At 37.9% G+C, this 27,967-nt stretch overlaps 1 protein-coding gene across 2 annotated transcripts; it reads left to right on the top strand.

Annotated features, from left to right (window-relative positions):
* Positions 1-94: 94 nt before the first annotated feature.
* Positions 95-27,646, top strand: RB195_008869 (uncharacterized protein; the record flags this gene model as incomplete). 2 transcript variants are annotated; one of them, XM_064195584.1, is made up of 24 exons in its annotated part: positions 95-149; positions 13,609-13,706; positions 14,431-14,568; positions 14,945-15,053; positions 16,327-16,442; positions 16,520-16,650; positions 16,901-17,017; positions 18,352-18,489; positions 19,843-19,933; positions 20,043-20,090; positions 20,279-20,353; positions 20,953-21,117; positions 21,176-21,292; positions 21,794-21,928; positions 22,007-22,116; positions 23,344-23,430; positions 23,546-23,744; positions 24,159-24,312; positions 24,402-24,566; positions 25,852-25,984; positions 26,044-26,168; positions 26,358-26,494; positions 26,571-26,824; positions 27,547-27,646. In XM_064195584.1, 24 exons carry the CDS (start codon positions 95-97, stop codon positions 27,644-27,646), a joined length of 2,997 nt encoding a protein of 998 aa, XP_064046729.1. The 2 variants fall into 2 exon arrangements, with proteins under 2 accessions (XP_064046729.1, XP_064046730.1); XM_064195585.1 differs by having other exon boundaries at positions 26,571-26,706; positions 27,547-27,641.
* Between the last annotated feature and the right edge of the window lie 321 nt (positions 27,647-27,967).

Here is a 27,967-nt window from a genome sequence, read left to right as displayed (position 1 = left end):
TTTGTGTATCATTCGAAATTTGACAATGCTAACCATTGATATTCACTGATCACACGCACACACACACGCACACGCATAAACGTACACGTACGGAATGGTCGTCAACAGGTGTTTGTTGTGTATTTGCGTACTGTTCGGTGTTACACGCGGTGAGTCCTAAATTTTCTACCTGTTCTTTTATTTTTCACTAGTTTTTTTTCGTTGTTGCAGCGATTTCATAGACTCCGTCTTAATTAAGACTCTCCTTATCTTAATTCTGATCATTCTAATCTCTTCTTTCATCTTTACCTTGCGTGTGCTGTGTTGAAATGAATAAAATCGGAGTAGAATGCAGCAGAATATGGGGAAAAAAGTAGACTTTTCCTACGCCAGTCTTCTTTAAACAGGTTCAAGGCACTCATTAATCGAATATCATTGTTTATCAGCTTATTATGGAAACGTTCCTTTACGAACGCTATCCACAAACGTCATTGTAGGGAATTCATATGTGTAGCGTTCACTTTTTTCTTAGAAGAAGTCAGAATTAGAACAAATGAAAATGTTGTGCCTGTTGATTTATGTTGATTTGTGTAAATGATATCTGTAAGCGCAGAAGCTTGTGGAAGTTTCTCGAAAGTACAAATACTTTGCTATCTTTATTCCATATTTCGAATTTGTCTTGATTTGAAAATGAGAAACACAGAATTTCCAGGATTTTCAAGAGTAAAAGCAACATTCTGGAAAATTCTCAACGTCGATTCTTAAAGTACTGCAAAACAGAACACTTTTTTTCGTCTCTTAGTAAACCAGTTGCTTTGAAAGCAGTTGCTGTGGTTCTAATTCTGTGTTGTCATTTCATTTTTCTATTTCATTACACCCTTTGGTGTAAAAAGTTACTTCGTCAGGTAAACTGATGCGCCCGAGTTCTTTTTGTGCTCTGATTTTTCTCAGTGTGCAAGATTTTTTTCCTTCCTTTTTACTGTGTCTTTTGCAGAGTACATCTCGAACGTTGTTTTTTTTTTTGTCTAGGAGGACTCGACATTGAAATTTTTTTAACTTCTTTACCTTCTACTTCTTTTTTGCACATTTCTTAGGAAGGTGCTTTCGTGTTGAACAGAATTCTGATAGAAGATGCTATTCGAAAACGATTGAGGAAGAAGAGCTTTTTTCTGATTTCGCCTCTCTTCACGGAAGGGAATAATTACGACTACTAATACTACAGTGTTGGTCAAATGTGAGAAAAGCTGGTACGAAAATTTTCTGGAGTAAATATTTGTGCTAGAACGTGGTCAGTACTTAGATTAGAAATCCATACAGTAACAATTTCATTAGTCTTACGTTTCCTTCATTTCATTTAAAAAAGAAATTTTTCGAAAATAATGGTTTCGGGTTATGGAACGCATCCAAGTCTTTGATCTTTTGACTCTTCCTTCGAATTCCTCTGTTCTAGAATGTTCTGTGGCGCTTTGTTTTTGCGCAGCTCCACTTTTCCGAACAGTTTCCAAACTAAACATTTCAAATGCGACTTTTCTAGGTTCTTCTATTATTGTGTATTTGTTTCTCTTTTTTCTTATCCAGCTTTTCTTATCCTTGATGCATTCTTAGACGATTATGTGTTCTGCGAGCGCTTAAAACCGGGCAATTACGTCCAAGTGCAAACGGCTTACGCATGTTTCGTTTGTTTTCTTCGACTGTTCCGCTAATTGCCTCAGTGCAACTCTTTTCAGGGTCAGGAATTAGAGATTACATGAAATTAGACACGGTGGTTCTTACTTTAAATGAATAATTTTGTGCAACTGCCGCTCTTTCGTTGTGTGATGACTTTGCCGCAGTCGGCGTGGGTGGGATTAAGTGCAAGTTCTCGCACATTTACTCAACTTTCTTTTTTTTTCTTGAATTTTTGTAGAAATACTGTAATTCTGTATCTTCTGCATAACGTATTTGAACTTCTCCACTATAAGTTGGAAGACAAATAGATCTCTAGGCTTTTTCTTACGCCTTACTTAAAGGCATCACCCCACGAATCAGGGGTGGCACGGATTTCAGGTGGATAATTTCTATATGGGGCCGTAGATTGTGGAGAAAGAGATGATTCCGTTCATTTCATCCTAATCGCCGTAAAAAATCGCCTAGAAGATGCGGTGCGTGCACAAAGCTGGCGCGCTGCAATCGAACTCGTTGTAGGAAATAGCGCCCCGGAACGCTCGAAGCTGCATCTTCCGGCCGTTTTTTTTTTACGGCGATTGGGAAGAGATGAACGGAGTCGTGGTATGCTGCCTTTAACTAGTCTATATATTAGCAAACAATTTGTTTACGTGTTTACACGTCAGGTTGATCGTTGCATCTATTAATTTACCAGTGATTACCAGAAGAAATAGTGAGAATCCAACTACCGGTAATAAAATGTCCGACCACGTGCTGCACTTGTTAGTGGCCCCGCTCATTCACGTATCATTTTGAAAGGTCAAATTTATTGAAAACAACTATAAACATCACCGCGAGCGTATGTTTATTTCTACGTCTGATCTGTGATTACGGACTTTTTTCTGCTATCGTAGGATACGATAACGCATGCGCTACATTTAACCAAGTGGATTTTTCTCTTCAGTCACAATGAGTTATCGTATCCTACGATATCAGAAGAAAGTCCGTAACCACGGATAACGTGTAGAAATAAACATGCAGGATAGGATACAATAGCGCTTACGCTTCATTTAATCAAGTGGATTTTTCTCTTTGGTCAGGATGAGTTTTTTTTTTCAACTGTTTTGTTCTTTACTTCGATTAGTAGGATCCTGATGTAAATTGGCAGAAATTTCCTGTCAAATAACGTCTCCAATGAACCCTATATTATTTTTTAAGCTGTAAGTTATTTCTGATATTTACAGTATCATCACGAACAGATTGAAGCGTAGAGAAATAAGATATTACGTAAATAAGGACTGAAAAAGGATATTTACGGTCCCTCTGCGACGTTTCATAACGGTCAATGCTGCCTCTATGTTTTTTGTCATGGATTCCCCCCCCCCCCCCCCCCCATAAAAGATTTGCTTGGAGCGTGAGTTGTCTTAGTTGAGCGAGAATTAGTTAAGAAGGTGAGAATTGGAAGTTACAAGTCTTTGGAATGTAGAGATTTCAAAAATTTTGACTGTGAGATTTAAAGTGAAGTGGGAAAGACATTGCGACCAAATTTTTCATTTCTAAATTTTCTAAATAAATAAGAAATTTTCCAAATTATCTTGGAGAACAGATGACTAGTGATGAGAACATTCGAGAACATTTCCTTAGAAAAAACATACGATACAAAAATTAGATCATCTTTGAGTGTAGCAATTATTACCAACATTCTCACGCGCTGGTCCCGATGATTGCTCTTCCTCGTGACACAATTACGATAATTTTATTAAGTTACGGTAATTAAGTGGGTATAATTAAAGCGAATGATGTATGACATATTGGGTTTTTACATAGTAACAGTTCTCCCTGTTACAATTAACATACAAGTGAAATTTCTCGTGATTATTTTGTTCCCCTAGCCACTTTCCTACAAATAGATGTATCAAAAGTTAACTTTACTTGTTTTTGAGGTGTGTATTAGCGGAATGTGGAAATGTAATTCACGTCTATTGTGTTTTTGACGATGTCAACAATTCCAATCCAATAATAAATGGAATTGATGCAATTGTACAGCTACTAAAATTAGCTCTAGTATGATTAAAAGGAAGAAAATTGTATTTAACAATTGGATAACGACGTATATAACTTCGTCCGGTTTTTTTTTCCGACAGTTCAGTCGTGTTTATAGATCAAATAGTTGTGCAATTACACAATAATACTTTAGACATAGCGGGAGAGAGAAAGGAAAAAAAAAACTATCCATTTCCTCGGCAGAAATAGCTACTTATCTTTATTGTAATATTAGTAACATTCCGAACAAACACCTGTTTAAATAAGTTTTGAATTTTTCCCCTATGTTCTGCAAAAACCTGCAGCAGTGTAGCAAGCAACAGTTGTCCTGGTTGCAATGCCTGAGTTCACTTCCATATTCCACTCTATGACTGCCATTATTTATAATCCCTTCTGACGGACTTCGTCGTATCCAAGGATCTGGTGGAAGTAATCAAAGATGGATGGGCTGCGCTGTTAAGAGCGACGAAACAAACAAACGTGCCGTGTCGCGCCGCGATTCGCCGCGCGACGAATTACCCCATTCGTCGCTCGGCAGAAGCGTGCAGTGGCGGCGGCGGCGACGGCGGTGCCGCCGCCACCGCCACCATCAACGACGTGTTCCCAGCGGAGAACTCGTCGCTCACACAGTTTTTATTGCGGACATTGTCATAGGACGTGAAACGATAGATTTCTTCCAGATGTGATGTTGTTGGAGTTCTTTCGCTATCATGAAGCGCTACAGTTCACAGAGGGCATCGCAGTGGTTAAGCGGGACACGTTAGGAAGCATGCACCATAATTTGGTTCTTATGAGGTTATCAAGTCAAATATCCATGGGACAACCAGAAACGACATAGCAAGGCAGAGTATATAAGCAGTAACTATTCCGTTTTAGTGGAAAACCAAAAATAACAAGAAATTATCGATTTTTGCAAAGAACGCTTTTCTTGAAGCGTGCGAATGAACTAAAAAAAATGGTATAATCTAGCGTGCAAATGAATTTTAAAAAATAATATAATGCAGGCTACGGATGAATAAAAATAATATAGTAAATAAGTAAATAATAAAACAAGTAAATAAAATTATATAATATAATAAATAAGAAACTATTTCGGCTACTGAAATTGTCTAGTTCTAGAAATCACAAAAATCTGAGATATCGTGTAGAATTGCGTGCCATTCTTGTTTCCTTTCGGGGCAGTGACCTCTATCTGTGGTTGTTTATCACTTACGTGATTTACTTGACCTTTAGTTTGTAAAAAAAGCCCCAAAAGTGCACCTGAAGAGAATCAACATTTGGAGATTTCTTAGCATAGGGTTCTCTTCTGCAGCAGAATGGAATTAGTACATAGTTGGTAGGTAAAAGCGAAGCGAAGATGCAAAACATCTTCACATTCAGAGATAAGAGGCTTCATTTTCTCCAACAATACAACTCTGTACACCCTCAACTTTCACGAAATTAAACCCCATTGAGTGAACTTGGTTGTAAGATTAAAAAGGGTTGTTCTAAGTGTTGATTTCGCTACCAATCCTCTGGATAAGTTTTCAATCCTACGGAAGTAATCATGCCTTTGGTATCTCTGATCCCTACTGATAACTCCTTGATTCGTAGAGGATGCTATTTTGCTGTCATATGTACTTGTGAAGTACGTCTTAATCTCTATCAATTGCTGGATAGGAATCAACATTGAAAATATCTTCAAGCACGACTTTCAATTAGTCCAAGCTAAGGATCCTTCGCTTCAGGATTTTCTTGAGTCGTGTCAGAGGTGACTGATAGATTAAAACCCGCACCGGAACTTTTGCGGAGAAAAGCAGTTTCTTTGCGAGGAGGGGGGCGAAGATTTGTTGATTTCTCCTTTCTTTCTTTGATTGCATATTTAGCTAGAAACGGTCATATTACCGTAACTCGAAGCGATTTTATCGTATTTCTTGTTGTGCCTTCAATTCGACGAAGGTGGTTGACTTTTGGCTACATATTTAATTCTTTGAAAAAATGGAGAAGTCAAGATTTCCATACGTTGTTCATACCGCCAGAATTTGGTTACTCGTGTGTAACATATTATTTTTTCAAATCAACATAACAATAGAAGAAAATGTCCAGGAGGGAAAGAGTGGCGAAAATTCTCATTTCTTCTTTGTTGCACACTCCACGTCCTACCCTTAAGTGCTATTGCCATAGTTTTTGCTTGTAAATTCAGTGCTCATGTTCTATAAAACTGAATTGGATCGAAAACTAAATTGAAATTAATAAAAAAAAATTGCAGTTACTTGCTCACGTATGGGGTTTAACCTAAATTATCTCAGATATGTTGATCCATAAGTTAATCCTTTGCCCTCTCGGGGGCTGATAATGCCTGCGTGAAATCTCTACGTCCTGTGGCCAAACTCGCTACTCCTTTGCCACCTCAACCGTTCCAGTTCTCTTTTCTCGGATATCTCTTTTCTCTCTTGATTTATAGGCGACGTCACTATTTGACTGTGAATTGTTGTGTAATTACGGTCAATTTGAGGAAAAAGAGATAATTCCACATGATTTCGGAAAAAATTGCTTTTAGTTCTTTTAGTTGCTGTTAATTCTTTGTATTAACCGTGAACTCTGTGAACTCAGTTATCCAATCATCGGTTTTTTGTTGTTCAAAAACAATATCCAATAGAATAGCTGATTACCTATTTTTAAACCACTACCAAATTCGTTCACGCTCTACTAGACCGTGAATTTTTTAGGCAGCTACCTTTAGTGGTGGCTTATTTTTACGAGGACAATCATGTGAGTCGTGAAATTCGCATTATGTTGTTGTTTTTGAGAGAAAGCTCGTTCAGCCTCGGCTTTACGCTTGGATTATCAAGCCAAATTAGGTCGACGCTTCATTGCAACGCTTGTTTTGAAAGATGTGCCTATCGATTTTTTCGGTCTGTACAAGGATCTCTTTTTTTTTCTGGTCCTCTTAGGTGGATTAGCAGTTGCTTATCGGTCTTTTGAGCTATGTACTCAATCAAAGAAAATAGGGTGGCATCAAATATTTGGTATCCTCTATAAACTTTGGTTTTTCGTTACAAATCTAGATCAAATCTAATAAATTTTTTTTTAAGGAAGAGAAAAAATCTTTTCTCTTCCTTAAAAAAAAAGTTGTTATCAAGTATCCACGAAAGTCTTCCGTAGTAAATTCATCGAAATATTCCTCTCAATCCACCGGTTACCGGGATTTTTCTGGATCGTAGATTACGTATGAAGGTTATGGTTATAATTTAATACATCTGAACTAAAGCCGTTATAGCTACCGCAATCTATTTGAAAGCTTTCACCATACCTTGAAATGGGGTGGTGGGGTTATCAAGGTAAGTAATACGGTAGCCTACCGTAATCATATGAAAAATGTCCTATTTATGACGCGTCAATTCTATGATATATGACTTTGTCTATCCGACACTCAGCACGCAATCACTCAAAAGACAAACGGGAATCTTCCTGAACTTGGGCGTTTGTTCTTCTGCATTAATTAATGCGCGAAATTAGGCCATAGTTGCAGAAACAACTTTTTACACTCCAGTTTTGCAACATGAAAAAACAAGACATTTGCAGGAAGAAAAATAGCTGCATGCTTATTTCACATCTTCCCTCATCACTCTAAATTCAATTCAGACTTCCACTTTCTTTGTCGAAAACAGAACCTCATCAATTTCCGCTGAAATAGAGGGTTTAGTTTGGTTTTCTGAAATTCTGCTTTCCGCCAGAATACAAGAGTTTTTTTTTGTCTAAATTTGTCCGGAATCAAGTCGGAATAGATCTGATTGGTGCGTTTTTCCCCCTCGCTATCCCCACAGACTTCTCGCGCTCGTCACTCACTTGCCTACTTTCGTGCCCACTTTGACGCTGCTCGACTGACTGCTCGATTGAAAGACTCGGAGATTTCCGAGCTTACGTTTTTCAATCGTACATGCCCATCTTCTTCGTCTTCACTTTTTACGGTTTGCCTCTTCTTGAAATGGAGGGGGAACTACAGCAGTAGCGGGCAGTTGCGCTTAAATCGCTTCGGGCCATAAGCTTCGAACGCGCAGCCGCCTAAACAGGGTGCCATCGTTTGAAAAATGAGGCCAATATTCAGTGAGAAAAATGTGTCTACGGAGCAAAACGCCGTCAGCGTTGTCTATGCGCCTCTTTTCTATCGTTGACGACATAAAAAGTGAGTGAAATTGGGCCACGGAAATATGTACGTCACAGTTGAAAACGGATGGAATCGAACAAACAGCAGCCAACTTCAAGCTTTCATAACGAGAAAGACATAACGGGACTAAGTGTTCAAATAACTAATCATAGAAGGCCAGAATAAACTGGAAAAATCAAATTAGCAATTGTGAAACATCTTTTTCAGCACTCCTCATTTCCTCGCAGTTTTAAGAAGCGGAGCCCCTCAATTTTTATAGTCGCACGTATGACTATATGAGCTTGCTTAATTAGCGTCATGCGAGTGATGTCATGTTCGATGGATTCTATCGGAAAACTAAATTTTTCTCGCGGCAGAAAACCTCGTAGGTTGAGATTACATGATCCTTCTCAAATATCCTGAATCAACGACAACTGAATGCTATCATATCGACTGGAAGTTACTTCTGCTAATGCTTCCTGTGTATTGAATCCAAATTTTTGTCACAACCTAAAGTTTGTGAGGAGAACTAAGCAAGGCATTGTGATCTACTGATGTCAATGATGAAAAGAAACTAAAAGATTAAGGAACACATTTTCCTGCCAGGACTCATCTGTAACGGACCCTGTGGGCAGGGTTTTGTGTGTACACGTAACCTATCCGTATCTAAGTATATATATATATATATATATATATATATATATATATATATATATATATATATATAGTATGCAAAAATATCTTAATGTAGTAGAAATACAATAATATTGAAAATTAAATCTATGTCAAATGAAATACATAGAAATCTGAAAATTTGAAATATACAAAATTCTTTAAGAAAGATGAAAAGGAGATTTACTTTGTTGAACAAATATTTGGTTTGAGTTCGGGATTTTCTTCCGCTTGAGAGAGATACCGTATGGCTCCATTTCCAGAAGCAGAATCACTTTTTCTTTCCAACTGTGTTTTTTCATATTACAAAAACATACCAAAACTAATTTCGTTCGAGTGTTTGTACAGGTGCATGAAATTCAATATGCTTTTATTCGTCTGCAATTTTCTAATGCACAACGAATACATCACTGGTTTTCATATTGACATTGCTATTGATGTACTATTCAAATATTCCCCCGGCAAGCCACTTTTCATGGCTTTATGGTCACAGAACATTTTGAAGAGCTCACTCTATAATAGCATTTTGATAACTTACTTTAGGATCAAGATTGAAAACGTTCCAGAAAAAGTCTTTTCGAAAAATAAACGCTGAACATGTAGAACATTTGTGAAGGTCCATTAGTGAAAATTCCGAAAAATATGCTACTCCAGGTCCTTGTAGGACTAAAAATTTCAAAGAAAAAATGCTAATGTACACTGACAAAAGTAAGTTTCAAACACAGATTCCCCACCCCAAAAATGTACGTGGGTCTAGTAGTAGCATTAGTAGTAATTTTTTTCTAAAATACTTTTTGTTGTACCTAGGTAGCATCCTTCCGAAAGGTACTAGTGCAGAATATTAAAAATATACCGGGTTCTTCCAGTTCTTTGCATTTTTCATATATAAAACCTGAACACTCTTCGGAATTGAATGTTTTGCTAGAGGGTTTTGTCCAGGATCCTGGAAATAATTGTCCAGAATAGAGCAGTATGACGGTCTCGTCTTTTTTCCGCCCAATCAGGTGGATACCCGTCGATCACCGCAACAAACATACTGACAGCAATGGGGAGATTTTTTTAATATTGAACATTAAAAAAGTAGAAAAATATAAAAAAAAAATTGTTTCACATTTTGAACGCCTACCGCGTTTTTCAAGCGCATCCCGTTCGGGGCGATAATTCGATCCTTATTACTCCTAATTGTTCCAATAAACATGCGCCTCAATTATGATTCTATTAAGGGGAAAGATCCCGGCGAATCTTAGCCAGGAAACAAAGTGCCTAAAAATGCGAGATGATTTTCGCACCCCGTATTTATTCGGTTCTCGGTGCTATGGGCCACAAGTCGATGAGCGGATGAGAAATCCTGTGACTGGCTATGGCTGCGAGCATGTGTGCGCAACCACCAGCACCACCACCACCATTCCTCATTCATCTACGGATGTTGTGGGATTTTTCGTGCGAGAGCCAGAGCCGAGGCAGCGGCTAATATCCGTTTGCGTGCTCTTCTCTCGTTCGATTATGCACCACGCTAGGGTCTGCGTGTGTGTGTGTGTGTGTATGTGAACGAATTCAATTAGGCGATTCCAGCATCTTCACATTTGAAAATGCCGACAACTACTTTCCATAATCAAACTATTTTTTTTGTTGTTGTTGTGTACGAAACACATGGTTACTATACAAATACAGAGGAAGTAATCGCTGCATGGTGTGTACGTGGTTTGTCGACGACGCCAACGCCTCGGAAAAAAAGAAAGAAACATCGATGCATTTGCGCAAGGACAATCGTTTGTCCAAATCCTGGGCAGGAAGGAAGTACGCATAATCTTGGGAAATTCTGCACAGAAAAAAGAAATAAGTTCTGCACTACTTGTTCAGAGCACAGAACTTTTCAGATTCGAATATATAAATGTGTTCAGTGGACATTTCTCATACGGAATGAGCGTAAAATAGATGCAGCGAATAAAAACGTCAAGCCTACTATGCCGTAAAATGTTTCACGAGGGAGATTCTCAGTGTTTCGTTTTGAAAAATCTGTTAAAAAATCTAACTGTATGATTTGCAATTATTACAACAGAATTCAAATTAAATTAAACCAACTACAAGAGATACTTTTCAATTTTGAAAAATTTCAAGTCATTTTAATTGATTTTATTTATATTTTTATTATTATATATTATTTTGTTATTATATATGTATTGTATTCTTTTATTATTTCTATTATTATTATTTTATTATTATTTTATTTATTTTATTTCGATGTGCGTGGAGGTTGAGGTAGTGGGACTCAGTGCTTTAGGTGGGCTTGATATCAATCTGTTAGGGAATGGCAATAGTTGTGGACAACAACTACAGCACGAGCTGCGTATCACTGATCATCCGCCATCGGACCAGCACTTGTGTTGACTCCGGGGACCGCGACGCGCCCGCTGCAATTTGAAAAATTTTGTCATCTAACATAGTTCATTTTAACTAGAGGAGGCTCTCCAAAGTTTGAGCATCGCTGACAAAATCGCGAATAATAAATAATAAATGGAATAAAATAAATAATCACGGGTGTTCAGGACCACTCACTTTCGCCAAGAATACTGGATACGCCAAAAATTTTATACTGTAGTGGAGAAAAAAGGAAAATGATAATATATATCCATTACTAATTGAGAAATGACGAGGGGTAATATGGCGCCCCACGAACTACCGAAGTAACTGGGAAATGACAAAAATGTTGTTAAAAAAATATAATCAAGGTAGAAGCCTCCAATTCAGCTGAGAATTTACAAAGAGTTCCGAAAGTTTCGTTACTAGTTGTGGTGTTAGAGTTAGAAAAGAATCTATTCAGATAAATTGCTTTGAGAAAACATCTACTACACGTTTGTTGAGGATAAATGAATGAACAATATTGTAAAGTAAGAAAAAAACTAATAAAATGCTCAAAAGTAGTTTTTTTTTACTTTTTGGGTTAAAAAGAAGTTAACAGCCGTGAAGTGAAACGTTAATAAACAGCCTGTTTTCTTAGGATACTTCGGAATTGGGCAGGTTTAGCGTACCCAGCAAGAGTTTCTTCTGCTATTGTGGTCTCGGTCGATGGTTCGAAATCACCCTAAAGCTACTCATCCCCCCAGGGGGTCGATAAATTGGTACCAGACTTGTCTGGAAGAATAAAAACATTGAGCTGATACATCGGCTAGCCCCCGCAATTGTCATTATTTAGGCTAGACATGAGTTCCGAAGCCTGAAACTATTTTGAATTGAAGTGAACGCTTGGGATACGTTGGCGCATCCCAAACGGATTGATTAACATCAAGCACTTTATCCGTTGTCTTTTTATTTTCCAAGAAACAAGAAAAATCGTTTCTATGCAAATGAGAAGCGCATACGTACAAACTTTGTAATTACAGAATGATTGATGTAGCAGGGAAACAAGAAAAATGGGACCTTCACATTTTAGTAAGCAACAGCAACCATCTTTCTTTCCATTCTTCCTTGCTTTAATTATCGTTTATTCCTTTTAAAAGTCATGAAAATACCATTCCACGTTTATGGTAAGCTGACCATTTGAAAGTAAATTTATAGCGTTTCGATTTAATTAGCTCCAGAAAGTGCAATCGTGATGAAAGCGCTAATTTTTTTTTGTTGAAAAACTGACGCATGAAAAATGGAATACAATGGAGTGGCTGGCTCTTTGCATCAGTAGAAAGGAAGGATTTGTAGCGTTCTATGGATAAAAGTTTATCGTTTAAAGGCATTTGTATGCATAAAACACCTGAAAAAAAATACCAGTTTTCTTTTCATCAATGAGAAAAAAGCAACTTCATATGGACTATTCCAGAAAACAGCAACTCGAATTTGAAAACTTAGAGATCTCTATCTCAGCCTTATCGTTGCGTCCACCCCCCGTTCTTTGCCTTCTCTGAAACGTCTAAACGTTTTGCAGAAGTGCATAACTTATCCTGAATTACTTGCATCCCAGAGGGATTCTCGCAGCTCCGTATTTGCAAAAATAAAAAAAAAACAGAAAATTCTATCTCCTTCTAGATGTTCGTCGCGAACGTCGTGAAAACGTCAAGTTTTTAGAAGCCGAAAAACTTATAACCTGAAAAAAAAACAATCAATAATCGTAATAAGTCGTATTTACTTGATAATTTGCTCCATTCGAATGGTTGGTCATATGTGGTCAACATCGTAATCCTTGCAGATGCCAGAAGTAATCTAATATGTAAAACCCGGAAAATACCTCCATATGCAGAGAGGAAATGTGTCTCGTAATAGCGTTTGAGTCAGACCACTAGCAAGAATTCGACCACCACCACCGGATGTTTGAGTTCCGCACGCAGGCGCTCAGTAGTGTGCATTATAATAAGAGGGCTCGGCAGATTGTGGAAGAATTTTTTCTTTTCCCCGGGGAAATACGAGAATTTTTTCTTTTTTTTTGGGACAGAAACAGAACGAACAAGAATGAAATTCTAGATGTTTCTATACATTTTCCATGAAATAGTTCCGAACGCTTCTAGCACTCTTTAGTTTTGCTCGGTCCTTCAGCAACTGAAGTAGTCATTAGCTCATTTTTATCCTCTCATCATATAAACTAAGAAGTAAAGGAGAGAGGAAAGGACAATACCAAATGAAGAATGAAACATGAACTGATTTTCCGTACTTCTGAACTTTTTTTTCTCTGAGACATGGAAAAAATCCCTTAAAATTACATTTATATCTAATTTTCCGTTTCAACACATCTTTCTCTGATAGGAAATAGAGGATGGATTGGTATAACGATCAAAACCTAGGTATAAACCTCTGTATAGAAAATTTGTCCTGAATGGATAAATTCGGTAGGGATGAAATCAACATTTTTTTTTAAATGATTTCTTTTTCTTCCCAATCGTGTTCTCCAATCTTGTTTGGTCCAAAGAAAAACTCGTTGTAATGATACTTTGTTGCTAGATCTAGCCGTTTTCTGGATGAATTCATCCAATACTTGGACAAGTGCACTCCCTTGTTCCGTTGTGATGCATTCTTCCGTGAAGAAATTCTTAGTGGAGCTCAGCTATAGGTCCAATCCAAGTTTATTTGTTTGCAAAAGAGAGTTTATCCTGATGAAAAAATTATATTGGATACGGTTTCTGTATTTGTTTAACTACTTCAATTAAATCCAGGTGTTTCAGCTTTCCATTACTCCATCAATCCACCTAACAACGCTTTCTTTCTCACTTCACCGAGCACAAATGACGCTAATATCACCCATCAGACGTTGTATCTTCATGTGAGTTTTACAGCTCAATTTTTTTCTTTGATTTTCTTGGTTCATATAGTTTCACTGACCTGGTTCTTTGGCTGATCGATCGGAGGTTCGAATCCGGCCCAGTGCCAACCAAACCTTTCATCCCTCCGGGGTCGATAAATTGGTACCAGACTTGTCTGGAAAAAAAAACACTGACTTGACACATCGGCCATGCCCCGCAAGTCATTGTATAGGCCAGTTACACGTTCGTAAACCTCAAACGATTGAATTAAAGGCATCTCCCCACGAATCTGAGGTGGTGCAGATTTCAGGTGGAGTATTCGTATACGGGATGGGAGACTACGGAGAGGGGGGTGATTCCGTCCATTTCTTGCTAATTACCGTAAAAAACGGCCCGGAAGATGCGGCGTCGCACAAGACTGGCGCGCTTCAATCGAACCTCTTGTACAAAATGGTGCGCCAAAACGAATGAAGCCGTATCTTCCGGGCCGTTTTTTACGGCAATTAGGAAGAAATGGACAGAATCACCCCTCTCTCCGTAGTCTCCCATCCTGTATACGAATACTCCACCTGAAATCTGCACCACCTCAGATTCGTGGGGTGATGCCTTCAAATTGAAGTGAACGTGGTGGCGCGGGTCCAAAGCGGAATGATTAACGCCAGACGCTTTATCGTTCATCCATTTTATTTGAAATTTTCTATCTTTTCTATAACTGTTATCACTTATCGATTTTTTGCTTTTCAGGACGACTGCCCATATTCCACCGATCAACACATTACCGTCACTACGGGCAGTAGAGCGGAAAGCACTCGCTTGTTGCCGTCGATTGTAAACCTACATTGTGCTGTAACTGTGAAACTTGTACAAGATGTGGTGAAATTGGTAAGTTTTTAGGGAAAAAACTGTATTTTTTTTGGAGGGGGGAAGCATCCACTCTTTCTTCCTTTTTGGATCTTTGGATCGTTGAGAATTTTCAACAAGCTTTTTCTCTTCCTCTTTTCCCTTCCTCTCGTGACTTCATTTCCAGCTCATCTCTTGCATTCGGAAGTAGAAATCTTTTTATAGATGATAAAAGTGGCAGAATAGCTATTTTCTCAAGTTTGTTTTTTTACGCAGAACTCATAGTGAGAAGATTGCAAATTGTAGTAATTATAACTTTTTAATTATAGTAACAAATATTTTTAAATGCTCCTAGGCCTGGAAATATTAGATTCTGCTTCATTGCACAATTCCGAAGTGGAACGCTGAACGTTTACAGGATCGACCCCATGTGGATGTGCTGGCATTGGCCGATTTACCCTTGCTGTCGTTCCTCAAGCAATCCGCCTGCGTTACTGTTCAAGTTACCAGTCCGACGGCTGATACAGGTTTGCGGTTGCTTTCTGGAAGAAATGAATAAATATTCCGAAATTACCATAAAGCTTGCTAATTTCTACGGACGAAAGAAAAGGCTCGGTCTTTTTCACATGGATAACTAACCAAGTTTAAAAAAAAACAACAAAAAACCTTAATTTTGTTTCTGCCATTCATCCCGAAATATTTCGCCACATATTCACTTAATTTACTAATACTGTTATTGTTTTTACTTCTAGTCGACTTAAGCCAGTAACTGGAAATTCCTTGTAAAGAATAAACTCAAGGAAAAAGCACAAATAGAAGTACCAATACGGCTAGAGAGCCGGAAATGCTCATTTGCGAGAAATGGTCCCCACATCATTATGAATTTAGCAGAGTGACTCATCGGTATTTGTAATTAATAAGTCAACAACATTGCTTTACCTGTGCGATGTTTTACACCTATTGAATGACGAGTTCTTTGCAGACCGAATGTAACGTGCGTGGGGACGAGTTTTCGCCCTGTGTAACAATGTAAAAAGAACAGAAGAGATTAGTTCAGATTAACCAAGATTAACTTACACTTTCATGATATTTTTCTACGAAAAAATTCCTCGTTGAATTTGAAGTATTTAAGCCCCACTAATTCTCCGCGAGAACTGGTCCTCGAATTGTTGTGAGCCCGCAATATGGATGGTACGGGATTTTTTGTTGATGCTTCCGCACTTCTCGGAAAATCTATACAATCGCTATTATCTAAAAATTTTGAATTACCTTTAATTTATAAAGAAATCTGTATATAATAGTTTTGTATGTACGGCAGATGTTCCATACCGTCCCATCATTTCGGGGAGGGACTCAATTAAAACCAACAATTAACGCTTAATTAACTTAACAATTAATAAATGCTAATGGCAGAGAAATTTTAATTCGTCCTCATTTTATTTTTGTCGAAACGAATCGAAACGACCTAGACTGTGGCGGATATGCGTGAGCGGATGCGCTCTTGATGGGACCCTCCTCCCCTCCACGGTAACTCCAATCGGGACCGCTAAGATGACTAAGGGTCCCACTTCGAAATGATTGTAGTGGAACATAATGTTAATTTATAAAGAGATCCGGTAGTTTGTATGAACGGCAGATGTTCCACATTTCATATAAAATACATTTAATTTATTTAAAAAAAAATCCCATCGGTAGTTCCGTATTTAATGCAGATGCTCCATATTAATATTTATTTATTCATTCGTTCATTCATTCATACTACAATACATTTTTATGCTGAAATTACGAGATTTCGTTCAGTTTCGTCCTCATGTCATCTCTCACCATTCGAAGAGAATAAACATAATTGTCTAATAAGACTACAAATACCGTACACATGGTTTGGTGCTGTGGGACGTAACACAACTGCTAGACAGGTATATACAGTAACAGTACCGTACAGTAATCGATCGGCAACGATCGTCAATCGGATCGTAATTCCAGTGATTTCTAGGTTTTATCCATGTCACATACCGTATCGTCCACGTGCAATGTGCCGTTTTATGATCGGCCTCAAACCCCGCTCAGTCTTCTGCCATTTATCGAAAATGCTCAAGCCCATACCCTTGTCAAGGATGAGGAAGTGTACGTTTTCTATTGTACACTATGTTACCGTATTCTTTTCTACAGTATGCTCACTTTAAAAACTAGAAAACATTTTTTTCCGTGGTTTTATCTGTGACAATACATTTCCACTCGTTTCTTCGTCGCTCGTTCTTATCGCTGAAATCCAACAGCTCCCTCTCGCTCTTTCTTTGCACTTTTTGTTGTTTTATGTCAATGCGAATGTCGGACTCGGATTTCTTTCCCAGCTTTTCCTTTCCCTGTTTTTCAGGGATCTTTCATTACTATCCCGGGCGAACTTGTCTTTCGCATTGAATTCGCTCAACTCATTGTTCGTTCACCTCTCTTACAATACTACGGAAACAGCACTGGAAAAAATTGAAATAAGGTGAGAATTTTTGTTAGGGAGAAAATATTCGGTGCAAATATATATGAAAATACAAATATAATATAATATAAAATAGTAAAATATAAAAATGAAATAATTATATAATAGAATGTAATATAATAAAATAATAATACAATAAATATAATAATATGAAATAATATATGTATGAAAAAAAGACTGAAATGGAATACAATAAGAAACATCCTAGAAAAAAAGCCGAACGCTCAATAAATTCACTAATCGCATTAGAAAAAAAGGTATTTGAATTGAAAGCCTTGGAAATTCCCAGGAGCGAAGCATGAGCATGAGCACTCCATCACTTCCGTATAGAATTCCGTACTTCGAGTGTCTTAGAGAAAAATCTTATTCTAATTATAGAATTACGCTTATAGATACGGAATTATTCATAAGTTTCGACAAATGAATCCATCTCCATTAGCACTATGAAAATAGCTCGTCCAGCCTCAAAAAAAGTGTGCGGATTCTTGGAAAAGTGTAGTAAGAGGGACGTAATTTACGCATTCACGGATTTCAGTAGTAGTAACTGTTAAGTAGGGGTAAGGTAGTGGGTATATCAAGTAATTGAGTAACAAGTAGCTATTAAGTAGTATTAATTAAGTTAGTTAAACACTAAGTAATAATTATGTTTAGTAGCTGAAGCAAAGTAAATTTTACAGTACTTTGATCTCGACGCAGGGTGAAATCGTATGGTGAACGCTTCTGGTTATTTATTTATTTGGTTATGACAGCATCAGTTCTATGTGATCCATAGAGATGTAAAGAGGAAAGATCACTAAATACTGAGAGACGCAGACCATCGGAATTATCAGATTAGAGCAGTAACTGATTTTCTCCTACTCGAATGTTCTTTCATCCTTACGCTGAAAAACTAAAGAAATTACATGCGTCATGGGACAAAAATTGTCAGGGAACCCATATTTTGAAATATTTATTTATTTGTTAATTTATTACGCTCATTTACGCGACAATATTGATGTGGCAAGGATAAATACAAAAGAAATGCAGTAAATAAATGGTGAAAAGCACAAAAACGAACACAACATGCATGGATCATTTCCGTGTTAGATTCCGACCCAGGTTTATATAGTTTTCAAACCCAACTTGATTTAGGAAGAAAAATTAGGTATTTAAGAGCTGTGAAGTTATCAAAGTTATCAAATTCTATTCAATTTTTCAAGAGGGATGGATTAGGAGGAGAAAATTGCCATATTTGTTCTTAAGTTCACTGTGTACTCCTTGTCAATGGGACCCTGTCTTCAATAACAATTGATTCATTGATTTTTCCTCTCCATAGACTTTATAGACGGTTATAGACTGTGGTTGGATGCTCGTTTCGATCTGCTCAACGTTTCGCCGCTGGCCAGCGACGTCTGGCCGCTACGAGTTGTGTCCGCTGCACGACCGCTTTTCTACACGTCGTTTATATGCCGAAGGAAAGGCAAAGCAACTAGGTACTGTTCTTTTCCTTCTTTTCTGGATTCTCAAATATGTCCAAAATTTCAGAGTTTTTTTTTCGTTCGTTTAGTTATTTTACATTTTGAAAGTTATTATTTATTTCAATATCAAAGGTTATTAAGTTATTATTCGAGGCTAAATGGCGCAGTTAATTAAGGTAGTCCATAGAGGAGCATGCAAATTCTTATATTTCAAATGCTCAAAGTTCCAAGCTTTTCGGATTTAGTGTGTCTCATCATCGTCGAGCACGGAAGCTCATCAGACTCGGACTTTGTTCTCGAAGTTGCGTGTCACTTCGGATGAGCCGCGCCGCCCTTTCTTTTTTGATCATAAAAAGACCAAAAGTGTTCCCGTTGTGGAACGAAAGACCAGAAGAAAATTGAAAAAAAAAATGAAAGAAAATACCAGAAGGTGAAATTTTAAATCGATATATTGGAATTGAATGGGAGGAAAGTTTCTTCGTGGACATTTTAGGAAGTGAAGATATTTTTGTTTAGATTTAGATATCGGTATCGAGCAACTCCACCATGTTATACCTCCTCATATCTCTTATAAGATGTTCGAGAATATTTATTTATTTATCTATTAAGCTCAAAGGCGTGTCCAGAGTAAGAGGCAAGGAATGAATACAAATAAACAATAGAATATCTAGCATCGAGAAAAGAGTAGAATGAGAATAAGCATGAGAATGAGAATATGTCTTTTTTTCTGGTGCTATCCGTGCTACGCTAAAATTTGATGTATTTTAAGTAGGGCGCGCTTATTTTAAATATTAAATAATATATTTTAAGTATATCTAAGATCAATGGGCAATGCCAATTCGCTGTCACCATTATTTGTTTTGTTTTTTCTCATGTATATGTCTATGGAATAACTTATAACATCGCATGTTTTGCACCTTTTATATATTTTTCATGTCTATATTAGTGCACTTAAAATTTTAGCGCATTTAATAGTTTTTTTTTTAAATGATAACTCAGATTTGATCCACACCTAACGAAGTTCTATCAGATGGAAATAGATCTATATGTGAATCCAGAATTTAACTTCACTTAGAATACACTATAGAAATCTTTACAACCTCCATTTTCTTCCGAAATCTTGAAAGATGATCGTAATGGATTGCTCATCTTCTGCCCCTTTTACCATATTTTTCCATGAATCAGATAGATTTTGCAAAAAAAAAATTATCACAAAAAATCTGTACTTATTCTTACAGAAAAAACCATTGGAAAATTGTAGATAGAATATGGATTTGCATCGTTTCGGCCTCAAAGCCGCAATACCGTACTTTTTTCCCGTTTTCTCGTGCGCAGCTTTATGTCATTTGCAAAGTTTTTTTTTTTCAGCTGGGACGGCTATGTGTTTGCACTTCTGCTACGAATGCGTGGTTCAATCGCGGAAAACAAGAGGTTGATGAAAAATGAGGAAGGAGATGAGGTGCACTTTTACTGCCAACATTTTCCTTGCGGCATAATTTTTTTTCTCTCATACAATGAAAAACGCACATTTGTTTCTGCTGGGAAACGTATGTTTGCTTTTTTTTAAGGCCGTTTTACATTGGGAAATACGACGAAGCGGGGGGAATGGGACTCAGGTGAGTTTTTTTTTTCATTCTTCTCCCTTTTTCTCTTCTACGACAAAACTGTGTTTGCGTTTTGCATTCCCATGTTCCTATGCCTCTTCCGGGTTCTTTCTGGAACACGTAAAAAAGAATACATAAAGAATTTATCATCGGACTATCCAAACTATTTCCAAGCCGTATCCTAAAATTAATACTTCTAGGAACTCATCCATAAAGTTGCCACAAAGTTCCGTGTTGTGCCTGATTCTATCTATGCGCTTGTGCCAGTCGCTAAGGTAGGCTTCAAGTTTTCTCGTACTATCTGCACTTCCCGGCTATTCTTTTATCGATCCGCTTTTCATTGAATTTTTGATTTGTAAACCACGGTATAGCTACGAATTCTGCATTTATAGAATTCGTTTCTGATTAAAAAAAAAGCGGAAAAAATACATCAATATTTAAGCAATCCATTCTTTATTATTGTTGTTATTATTGGGCTGATGTAGCGCAATCGGTAAGTGGTTCCGCTGTGGCTGCAGTATGATCGATCGGAGGTTCGATTCCATCCCAGTGCCAACCAAGCCTTTAATCTCTCCGGGGCCGATAAATTGGTACCAAACCTTTCTGGGAGGATAAAAACACTGACTTTATACATCGGCAAGTCATTGTGGAGGCTAGAGACCCTCGTTTGTAGACCTCAAACAGTTCTCAACTGAAGTGAACGTGGTGGCGCATCCCAAGTGGATTGATTAGCGTCAGGCACTTTATTCCTTTATTATTATTACTAATACATTACTAATACATCATTATTACGTACTATTACTATTGTTTACTCATTAATTAATTAATTAATTAATTTGTTCTTTATTCTCTCTGTTCAAATATTTTCTTTCAGAACACGGATCTCATCAATACCGGAGTGCTTTCCGGGCAGCAAAGTGCCACATCGATGCGTGTGTTCACCGCCTCGTTGGGTGGTGTGATCCGGGATGTGACCTCACGTTCTCATTGCATCTCAGCCGAGTCCAGAGTATTGAAGACAAGTCCTACCTGTACATCGGTCAGTCTTTCTGGATCTGTGGAAGCCGAAGATCGGAGAAAGTCGCTTTTTCTTACAGGTTTATGTTGATGGATCTGAGCTGCGTGGTATGCAGAATATGAAAATTCACGTGCATTTCGAGAAGTGGACCACTTTTATAACATATACAGTTTGGTATCCTCGGCTACCGATTACGGTAAGCATCACTTTTGCGAAATTATAGAATGGGATAATTAGTTCTGTAGAAAATTTTGCCTATGTTGTCCAAATCGGGTTCTCAGTAGGTTATGCGGGAACAGTAACCAGGTGTATAAACAATAAATAAACAAAAGTTCAGCATAGGTAGTCATAAATGGCGTAAATAATGAGTAAAAATGAAATTACGTACTTGTAAATAAAAAATAATCGACGAACGGGGAGGAATATATGAAAATAGAAAAATAGAAAAAGAAAAATAAACTGAAATGGAAATTTGTCGTAGAAGAAGTAATTTCTTGTTTTTAAAGATTTGGCTCAGTGTTTTCATTTCTATCCTCACACCAATTCGGTACAGGTCTGTGGAAAATCGTCATTGCCATAATGTTTGCAGTGCGCAGGATTCGAACCTGTTCACGTGTGCGCTGTAGACAGACTCGCTATCCACTAGGCCACACGGGACATATTGAGCGCTAATACAAACTAAGAGCACATTTTGCAGCTTTGGCTACGCGATTCGGTACTGAATTCAATTACGGGATGGCCTATTACCGTATGGAAAAGTCTAGAAGGTGAACGATATCATAAAGGAGCAGCGAAACAGTTTGCTTGTGGAAATCGCTATCAACAGAGCGAGGTAAGCGGTTCTCGGAGGCGGTAATAACCTGGCCTTAGTGACCATTTATTCTGGAAAAAAAAACATAAATATTTACAGCTACGAGTTTTCGCCTCTTTTCAAGTGAGCGATGAACGAACCGGTGAGAGAATGTATCTGAGCGGACATCGTGACGTTATGTTTGATGTCACATCGTTAGCCGCTGATAGGTATGAAGGATTACGATAGATTATAATGTACGCAGATACACAAAGATCCACAACAAATTATTTTATATTATAGTATATTGTAAGGTTGCCCGCACGGTTGTGAACTCTGCGATCAGCCTAATTACTCTGCGTACAATTATCTTAATTATCTGTTTCTTTGCACTAATACTATCTCCCTGCTTTACAATATAATTCATAGTTTCCTGTAGTATAACTTAATTTACAGTATAATTCTATAAATAACATAATTTATCTCACCCTTGAGAAATAATTTTTTCTTTAAAGTGCAAAAAAATATCTATGATTAGAGGGAGGGTAGTTGACGAAGCGTTTTACTGGACACAAAAAAGTGTGGAGAATCAATCTCCATTCAATTTTATCTTTACAAATCCATAGTTGGTTTTTTTTTTCTTTAAAAAAGCTCTGTTTTTCTTTAAATGCGAATGTAAGATTGTTACCACCACACAACAGGAAAAAATACTGGAAATTGAATTCTAATATCTGTTCAAAAGACGTACGTATTTACATCACCCGATCACATTCTTTTGCGGAAATTGACGCTGGGTCATAAACTGTCGCAATGGGACCTTCGGAATCAGCTCGTACATTTGCCTAGCTACGAATATGAAGCTTTAAAAAGCTCTTTCTCGACAGTCTGCATCTTGATGTTTTGTTGGATTGTTAAAGGTATCACCCCACGAATCTGAGGTAGTGCAGATTTCAGGTGGAGTATTCGTATACAGGATGGGAGACTACGGAGAGGGGGGTGATTCCGTCCATTTCTTCCTAATTGCCGTAAAAAACGGCCCGGAAAATCCGGCTTCATTCGTTTTGGCGCACCATTTTGTACAAGAGGTTCGATTGGAGCGCGCCAGTCTTGTGCGGCGCCGCACCTTCCGGGCCGTTTTTTATGGCAATTAGCAAGAAGTGGACGGAATCACCTCCCTCTCTGTAGTCTCCCATCCCGTATACGAATACTCCACCTGAAATCTGCACCACCTCAGATTCGTGGGGTGATGCCTTTAAATTTGCTTCAGTACGCCATTCTTAATCGGAAACGATTGCTCGTAAATATTCATGTGTGAATTATTATGATTATTTCCATCTCATTATTTATTTGTTGTTTATATTTAGCTTCTCTTTATTTATTCATTTGTTTATTATTTATGCTTCACTCATATTTATTATCACTATTATTTGTGAATTCTGACATGTTTTCACTTACAGTATTGTAAGCAGTGATCGAGCAATAGTCACTGTGCGAAATTACAACAATCGTGTGATTGTGCAAGCAGTTCAGCCCGGTGAAACACGGTAGGTACAAATATTTTCACAATATCTTCTGCTCCGTCATTTAATTCATGCGCTGCTGTGTCAGGATAGTTTGGAAATGTTTAATTTATGGTGTAATATTGCGTAAACATTCCAGAATTGTCGTCAAAGCTCAAGCACCGAATATCGATTTTGGTAGCACGACAGTGATGGTTACCGCCGAAGAGGTGACAATCAATCGTCTTACAGCACTTCCGGTTATCGAAATGATTCTGAACGTTGAGCCAAGTGCTGGAAAAAGAGCACAATATGATGTGGTCACAGCTTTGGAGACAAGTTTTCAGCATCGATATCAGGTGAGTAAACGAAAAAAAAAAAGACAGGACCATTAAATTGCTCTGGGACTATGTCACGTGACTAGGTTGCTAATCGGGTAAAAGTGAAGGAAACCGCAAGGATTTCTAATGAGAACATTATATATCGGTTTCAGCCCGCTCTGTTTAAAGAAAACAAAAAAAAAAAACTTTAAAAAAAAAGAGAGACATTGAACAAAAAGTACTTTTTCTCTCTAGGTAGAGAGTCCACGACTCAACTAAAAAAATTATTAAGACTGGGCTTAACTTTGGAAGATTATGAAACTGAATAAAAAAAAATGTTCCAAGAATTTTTTGATAGTTACCTTTTCCTCTCATCTGATTGGTCGGTGGGCGTGGTCTTTTCAACTTGTGATAGGTCAGTTACTATCCATACCTATCGATTTTCATTTTAAGCACGGCAGCTTCTTCTACCAATTGTTCTACTCGGACGACAGTATGGAGTTTTTGGATGATGTTACCGTAACTGATTTCAATCTCTCATCACAAAGTTCCGACGAACGAGTTCTAGCGTTAGCTCATAAAGTTCAAAATGGAGTGGATATAATTGGTAATTTTTTTTACTACGTTTTTAATGTGAAAGTTGATTAGTTAGTTAGTAAATTTGTTGTAACGGTGAAATAGAAAAGAACATTCCAGCTCTGGATGATATATCCGATCCATATATCCAGTTGGAGTTACGCCCACCTGCTCATTGTACTGACATAGATGCTGCTCCTCTAGCAATAATTCAAGTGCCGATGCGAGTTCAATTTGATGGGGTTGACTCCAGCCGTCTGGCAGTCGCAAGGTTTCCAATAAACGGTAAGTATTACACTTAAAGGCATCACCCAACGAATATCTGAGGTGGTACGGATTTCAGATTTTGATTCCGTCCATTTCTTCCTAATTGCCGTAAAAAACGGTTCGGAAGATGCGGCGCGTGCACAAGGCTGACGCGCTCCAATTGAAATCGTTGTAAAAAAAATAGCGCGCCAGAACGCCCGAATCCGTGTCGTCCGGGCCGTTTTTTACGGTAATTAGGAAGAAATGGACGGAATCACCCTTCTCTCCATAGTGTACCACTTGTATACGAATACTCCACCTGAAATCCGTACCACCTCAGATTCGTGGGGCGATGCCGATGCCTTTAATATGCTATTCTCTGCGTTTCCTTTTTCGTTTTCTTCGAAATAAATCAATAAAACAGTCCAAAGTAAATACAATAATTCAATAATTAGCAAAAGATAAAAGATAAAAAAAGAAAACGACAAGAGAAAAAGTAAATGGCGAGGAAGGAACAAATAAACGCATATGTTTTCTTTGAGATTTGTGACAAGTGATTAATTCTAAACGTATGGGTTTTCCGAAAAAAAACATTCCAAAGGTTTTTTCTAACCCCTACCTTGTGAACTTTATCCCCTTAATATCAGATAAAATACCCCAATAATTTGATATTATAGTATAATGTCTACATAACTTGACATTATATATATATATATATAATATCAAGTTGAAAATATAGTACAATATAATCCCATAATGCTGCTTTTTTATATTCTTCTTCGGCAACTACAAAAGAAAGAAGAACACTACAGTAACTGAACTCTTATGAATTTGCTTGAGCATTCTAGTCGTATTTCGCTAATTCGAGAATTTTTGACATCTGAAAAGTGAGCAAGAGGATTTTTTTAGAAATGAATTTAAATAAATTTAATAATGAGTAAAAAATTAAATTATTATTAGAATGTTCAATAAAAACGAAAAACAAATAACTAACAAACTAAGAAAAAACATACAATAGTACACCGTTTCAGTTTCTTTTTTTTAGTTCAGTAACAACTTTGAATCCCGAAATGTAGAATATTGACAATGCCCAAGAAGAATACTGTAGAAGATTTCGTGTATTTTCCTCATTTTGATGTGTACTTGGGTTTCTATGATTATCAGCTCACAGTAACCATTAGCTTCCGGAATATTTGGGTGGACAGTGGTTTTAGAACTAGGATGAATATCCTAAGAGAATTGAAATTGTTTAAGAAAAATAAAAGAGAACGACGGCTGAGAAATGAAACCAGCAAGGATCCTTAATTCATCCAGTATATTCTAGTTACCGTCTCCACTCCACCATCGGATGATACGTCAATCTGGCGAACGGACACTATTCTTGCAGCAGTACTTGTAATGCTACTTCTCGCAGGAATACTGAGATTTTTCTCAAAAAGAGCTACGAGCTTCAGAGGGTATACGGGATCCTAGTAGGTGATAAGGATACTATGTATTTGTAAGGAAATTTTTTAAGATATGAAAAATTGGTCGCACCACTACTGTCTCGGCTGTCCTCCTCGTCTAGTGGTGGTGGCCGAGATGAAGACTCTAAGGAATGGGTATGGTTGGGGAAATCAAGGAATGACACGAGTAGTATCGGTAGGTTTGTTATGTAGCTGAGCTTTTAGGGCCGCAGTTCTGTATTTGAAAATGTTATTTGTTGCTTTTGTAGCTGAGAAAGGGATCGGTTTCGATCGAGAAAAAAAGTGTAATAGTGATGCTATCTATATTGTTCAACAATTGTCGAGTTCGTGTCGTGACGTTCCTCACAGCTAATACTTCACACAGGTTCGCGATATTCTCAGAAGTCCACCGTCCACGTTGCCGAACAGTCGTCACCGTCGTACGACGAGAACACACAGACGAGCATCTCTTATCGCGGTTCCGAAATCAGTGTATTTATTTCGCCAACGCCTGTGGTGGCCGTGAGTTTATACTTCGCAAGCTGAACACACACACACCTTATCATATCAATCTTTCCGGAGATCTGATCGGGTTCAGGTACATGCGGACTACGAACCTCCGTGTGGGGGCAGTTGGCGAGCGAGCGGCGGCAAATCCCGAACAAGAGCCGCACGACACGCGTTGATCGACTCCTCATCGGATCACAACTTGGCGAGAGTTGTAGCCAGAAGCGGTAATCGTTTACGAATGTACGAACATACACCAATCAAACGTGTGCGACAGGCCTTCATTCTGTTGAGCGACTTTGCACTCAAATCAAAACAAAGTCTACAAAAGCTCCAGGATCATTGGTAAGCTACTATTTAACGCTGACCGTCATGCCTTTAGGTAGGACAAGGCAAAAAACAATTCATACATGACGCCGTCGGCCCCTGATAAGCGGCGAGATTACGATTCGATGATTTTCGAGAACGAATCATCCGCTTTGTGCTGTAACGCAAAACCTAGAACATCAATGTGTTGGAGATTTTTCGATAAACATAGAGAAGTAATACATAAATAAAGTTTGAAATGTGTGCACACAGCACTACCGTATCCACAGTCAATCATATAAGTCTCGAATGAGACAATGAACAAGGTTTTTGAATCGCTGAGCGTCATAGATGTGATAGGGAGGAGACGGACCTTCCTCAGGTGAAGGGAGTCTAGCTCATAGGGTGCAGTTTAAGTGAAGGAGGTCCCTTCGATAACCGTACAAAAGTGAAAGAGGTCCCTCCGCCAACCGTCCAAAAGTGAAGGAGGTCCCACCGCCAACCGTCCAAAAGTGAAGGGGATCGGAACACCACAACTCTGACTATCGCATCTATGCTGTGCATTATAATTCTCCTCAAATAGTATGTCCAAACTCCGAATGTAGAAATAATCCAAAGTTCGGATGTAAAAGACATTGCAATTTTTCTGCAATTGCGGACAATTATACATTGCTGCCCTCATAACCACGAATACCCCTATTCAAACAACCTCACCAAATCTGGTCTACAGTATCTTTTTGAACTTAATCAAATAATTCTAGGCTCATGGAGGGACGAAACCGTATGGCCGAGCAATACATGGAGTTCGAAGAAACGGACAACAGTCTACGAGGGCATGAGGGAGAGTGTGGCTTGACCTAGTGGATAATATTATACTCTGCTAGTTGTACGCTTCCTTTATTAGGTTCTTGTCGCAAACTGCTGCTTAATTTACCTCAGCGCCGAGAAAAAAAGAGGAAAGAAATTGCCATTATGACCAATCGATTACCGATCTGTCTTACACGTTTTACGATCTCATTCACATGTAAACCATACGGGTGCAAATCACTAATAAAAGCTTTTCTTGCATTTTCTCTCATTTTCTTTGATGGAAGGAATAACTTTTTTATTTCAAGCGTATGTTTTTTTTAACTAGATATATAATAAATTGGTGAACTTCTTATTATACTTCTGCATGGCATA

Source organism: Necator americanus, chromosome III (assembly GCF_031761385.1).
Source record: "Necator americanus strain Aroian chromosome III, whole genome shotgun sequence".
NCBI classification, from domain to species: domain Eukaryota; kingdom Metazoa; phylum Nematoda; class Chromadorea; order Rhabditida; family Ancylostomatidae; genus Necator; species Necator americanus.
Note: the sequence above shows the minus strand (reverse complement) of the source record. Positions and strands in the feature narration are given on the sequence as shown.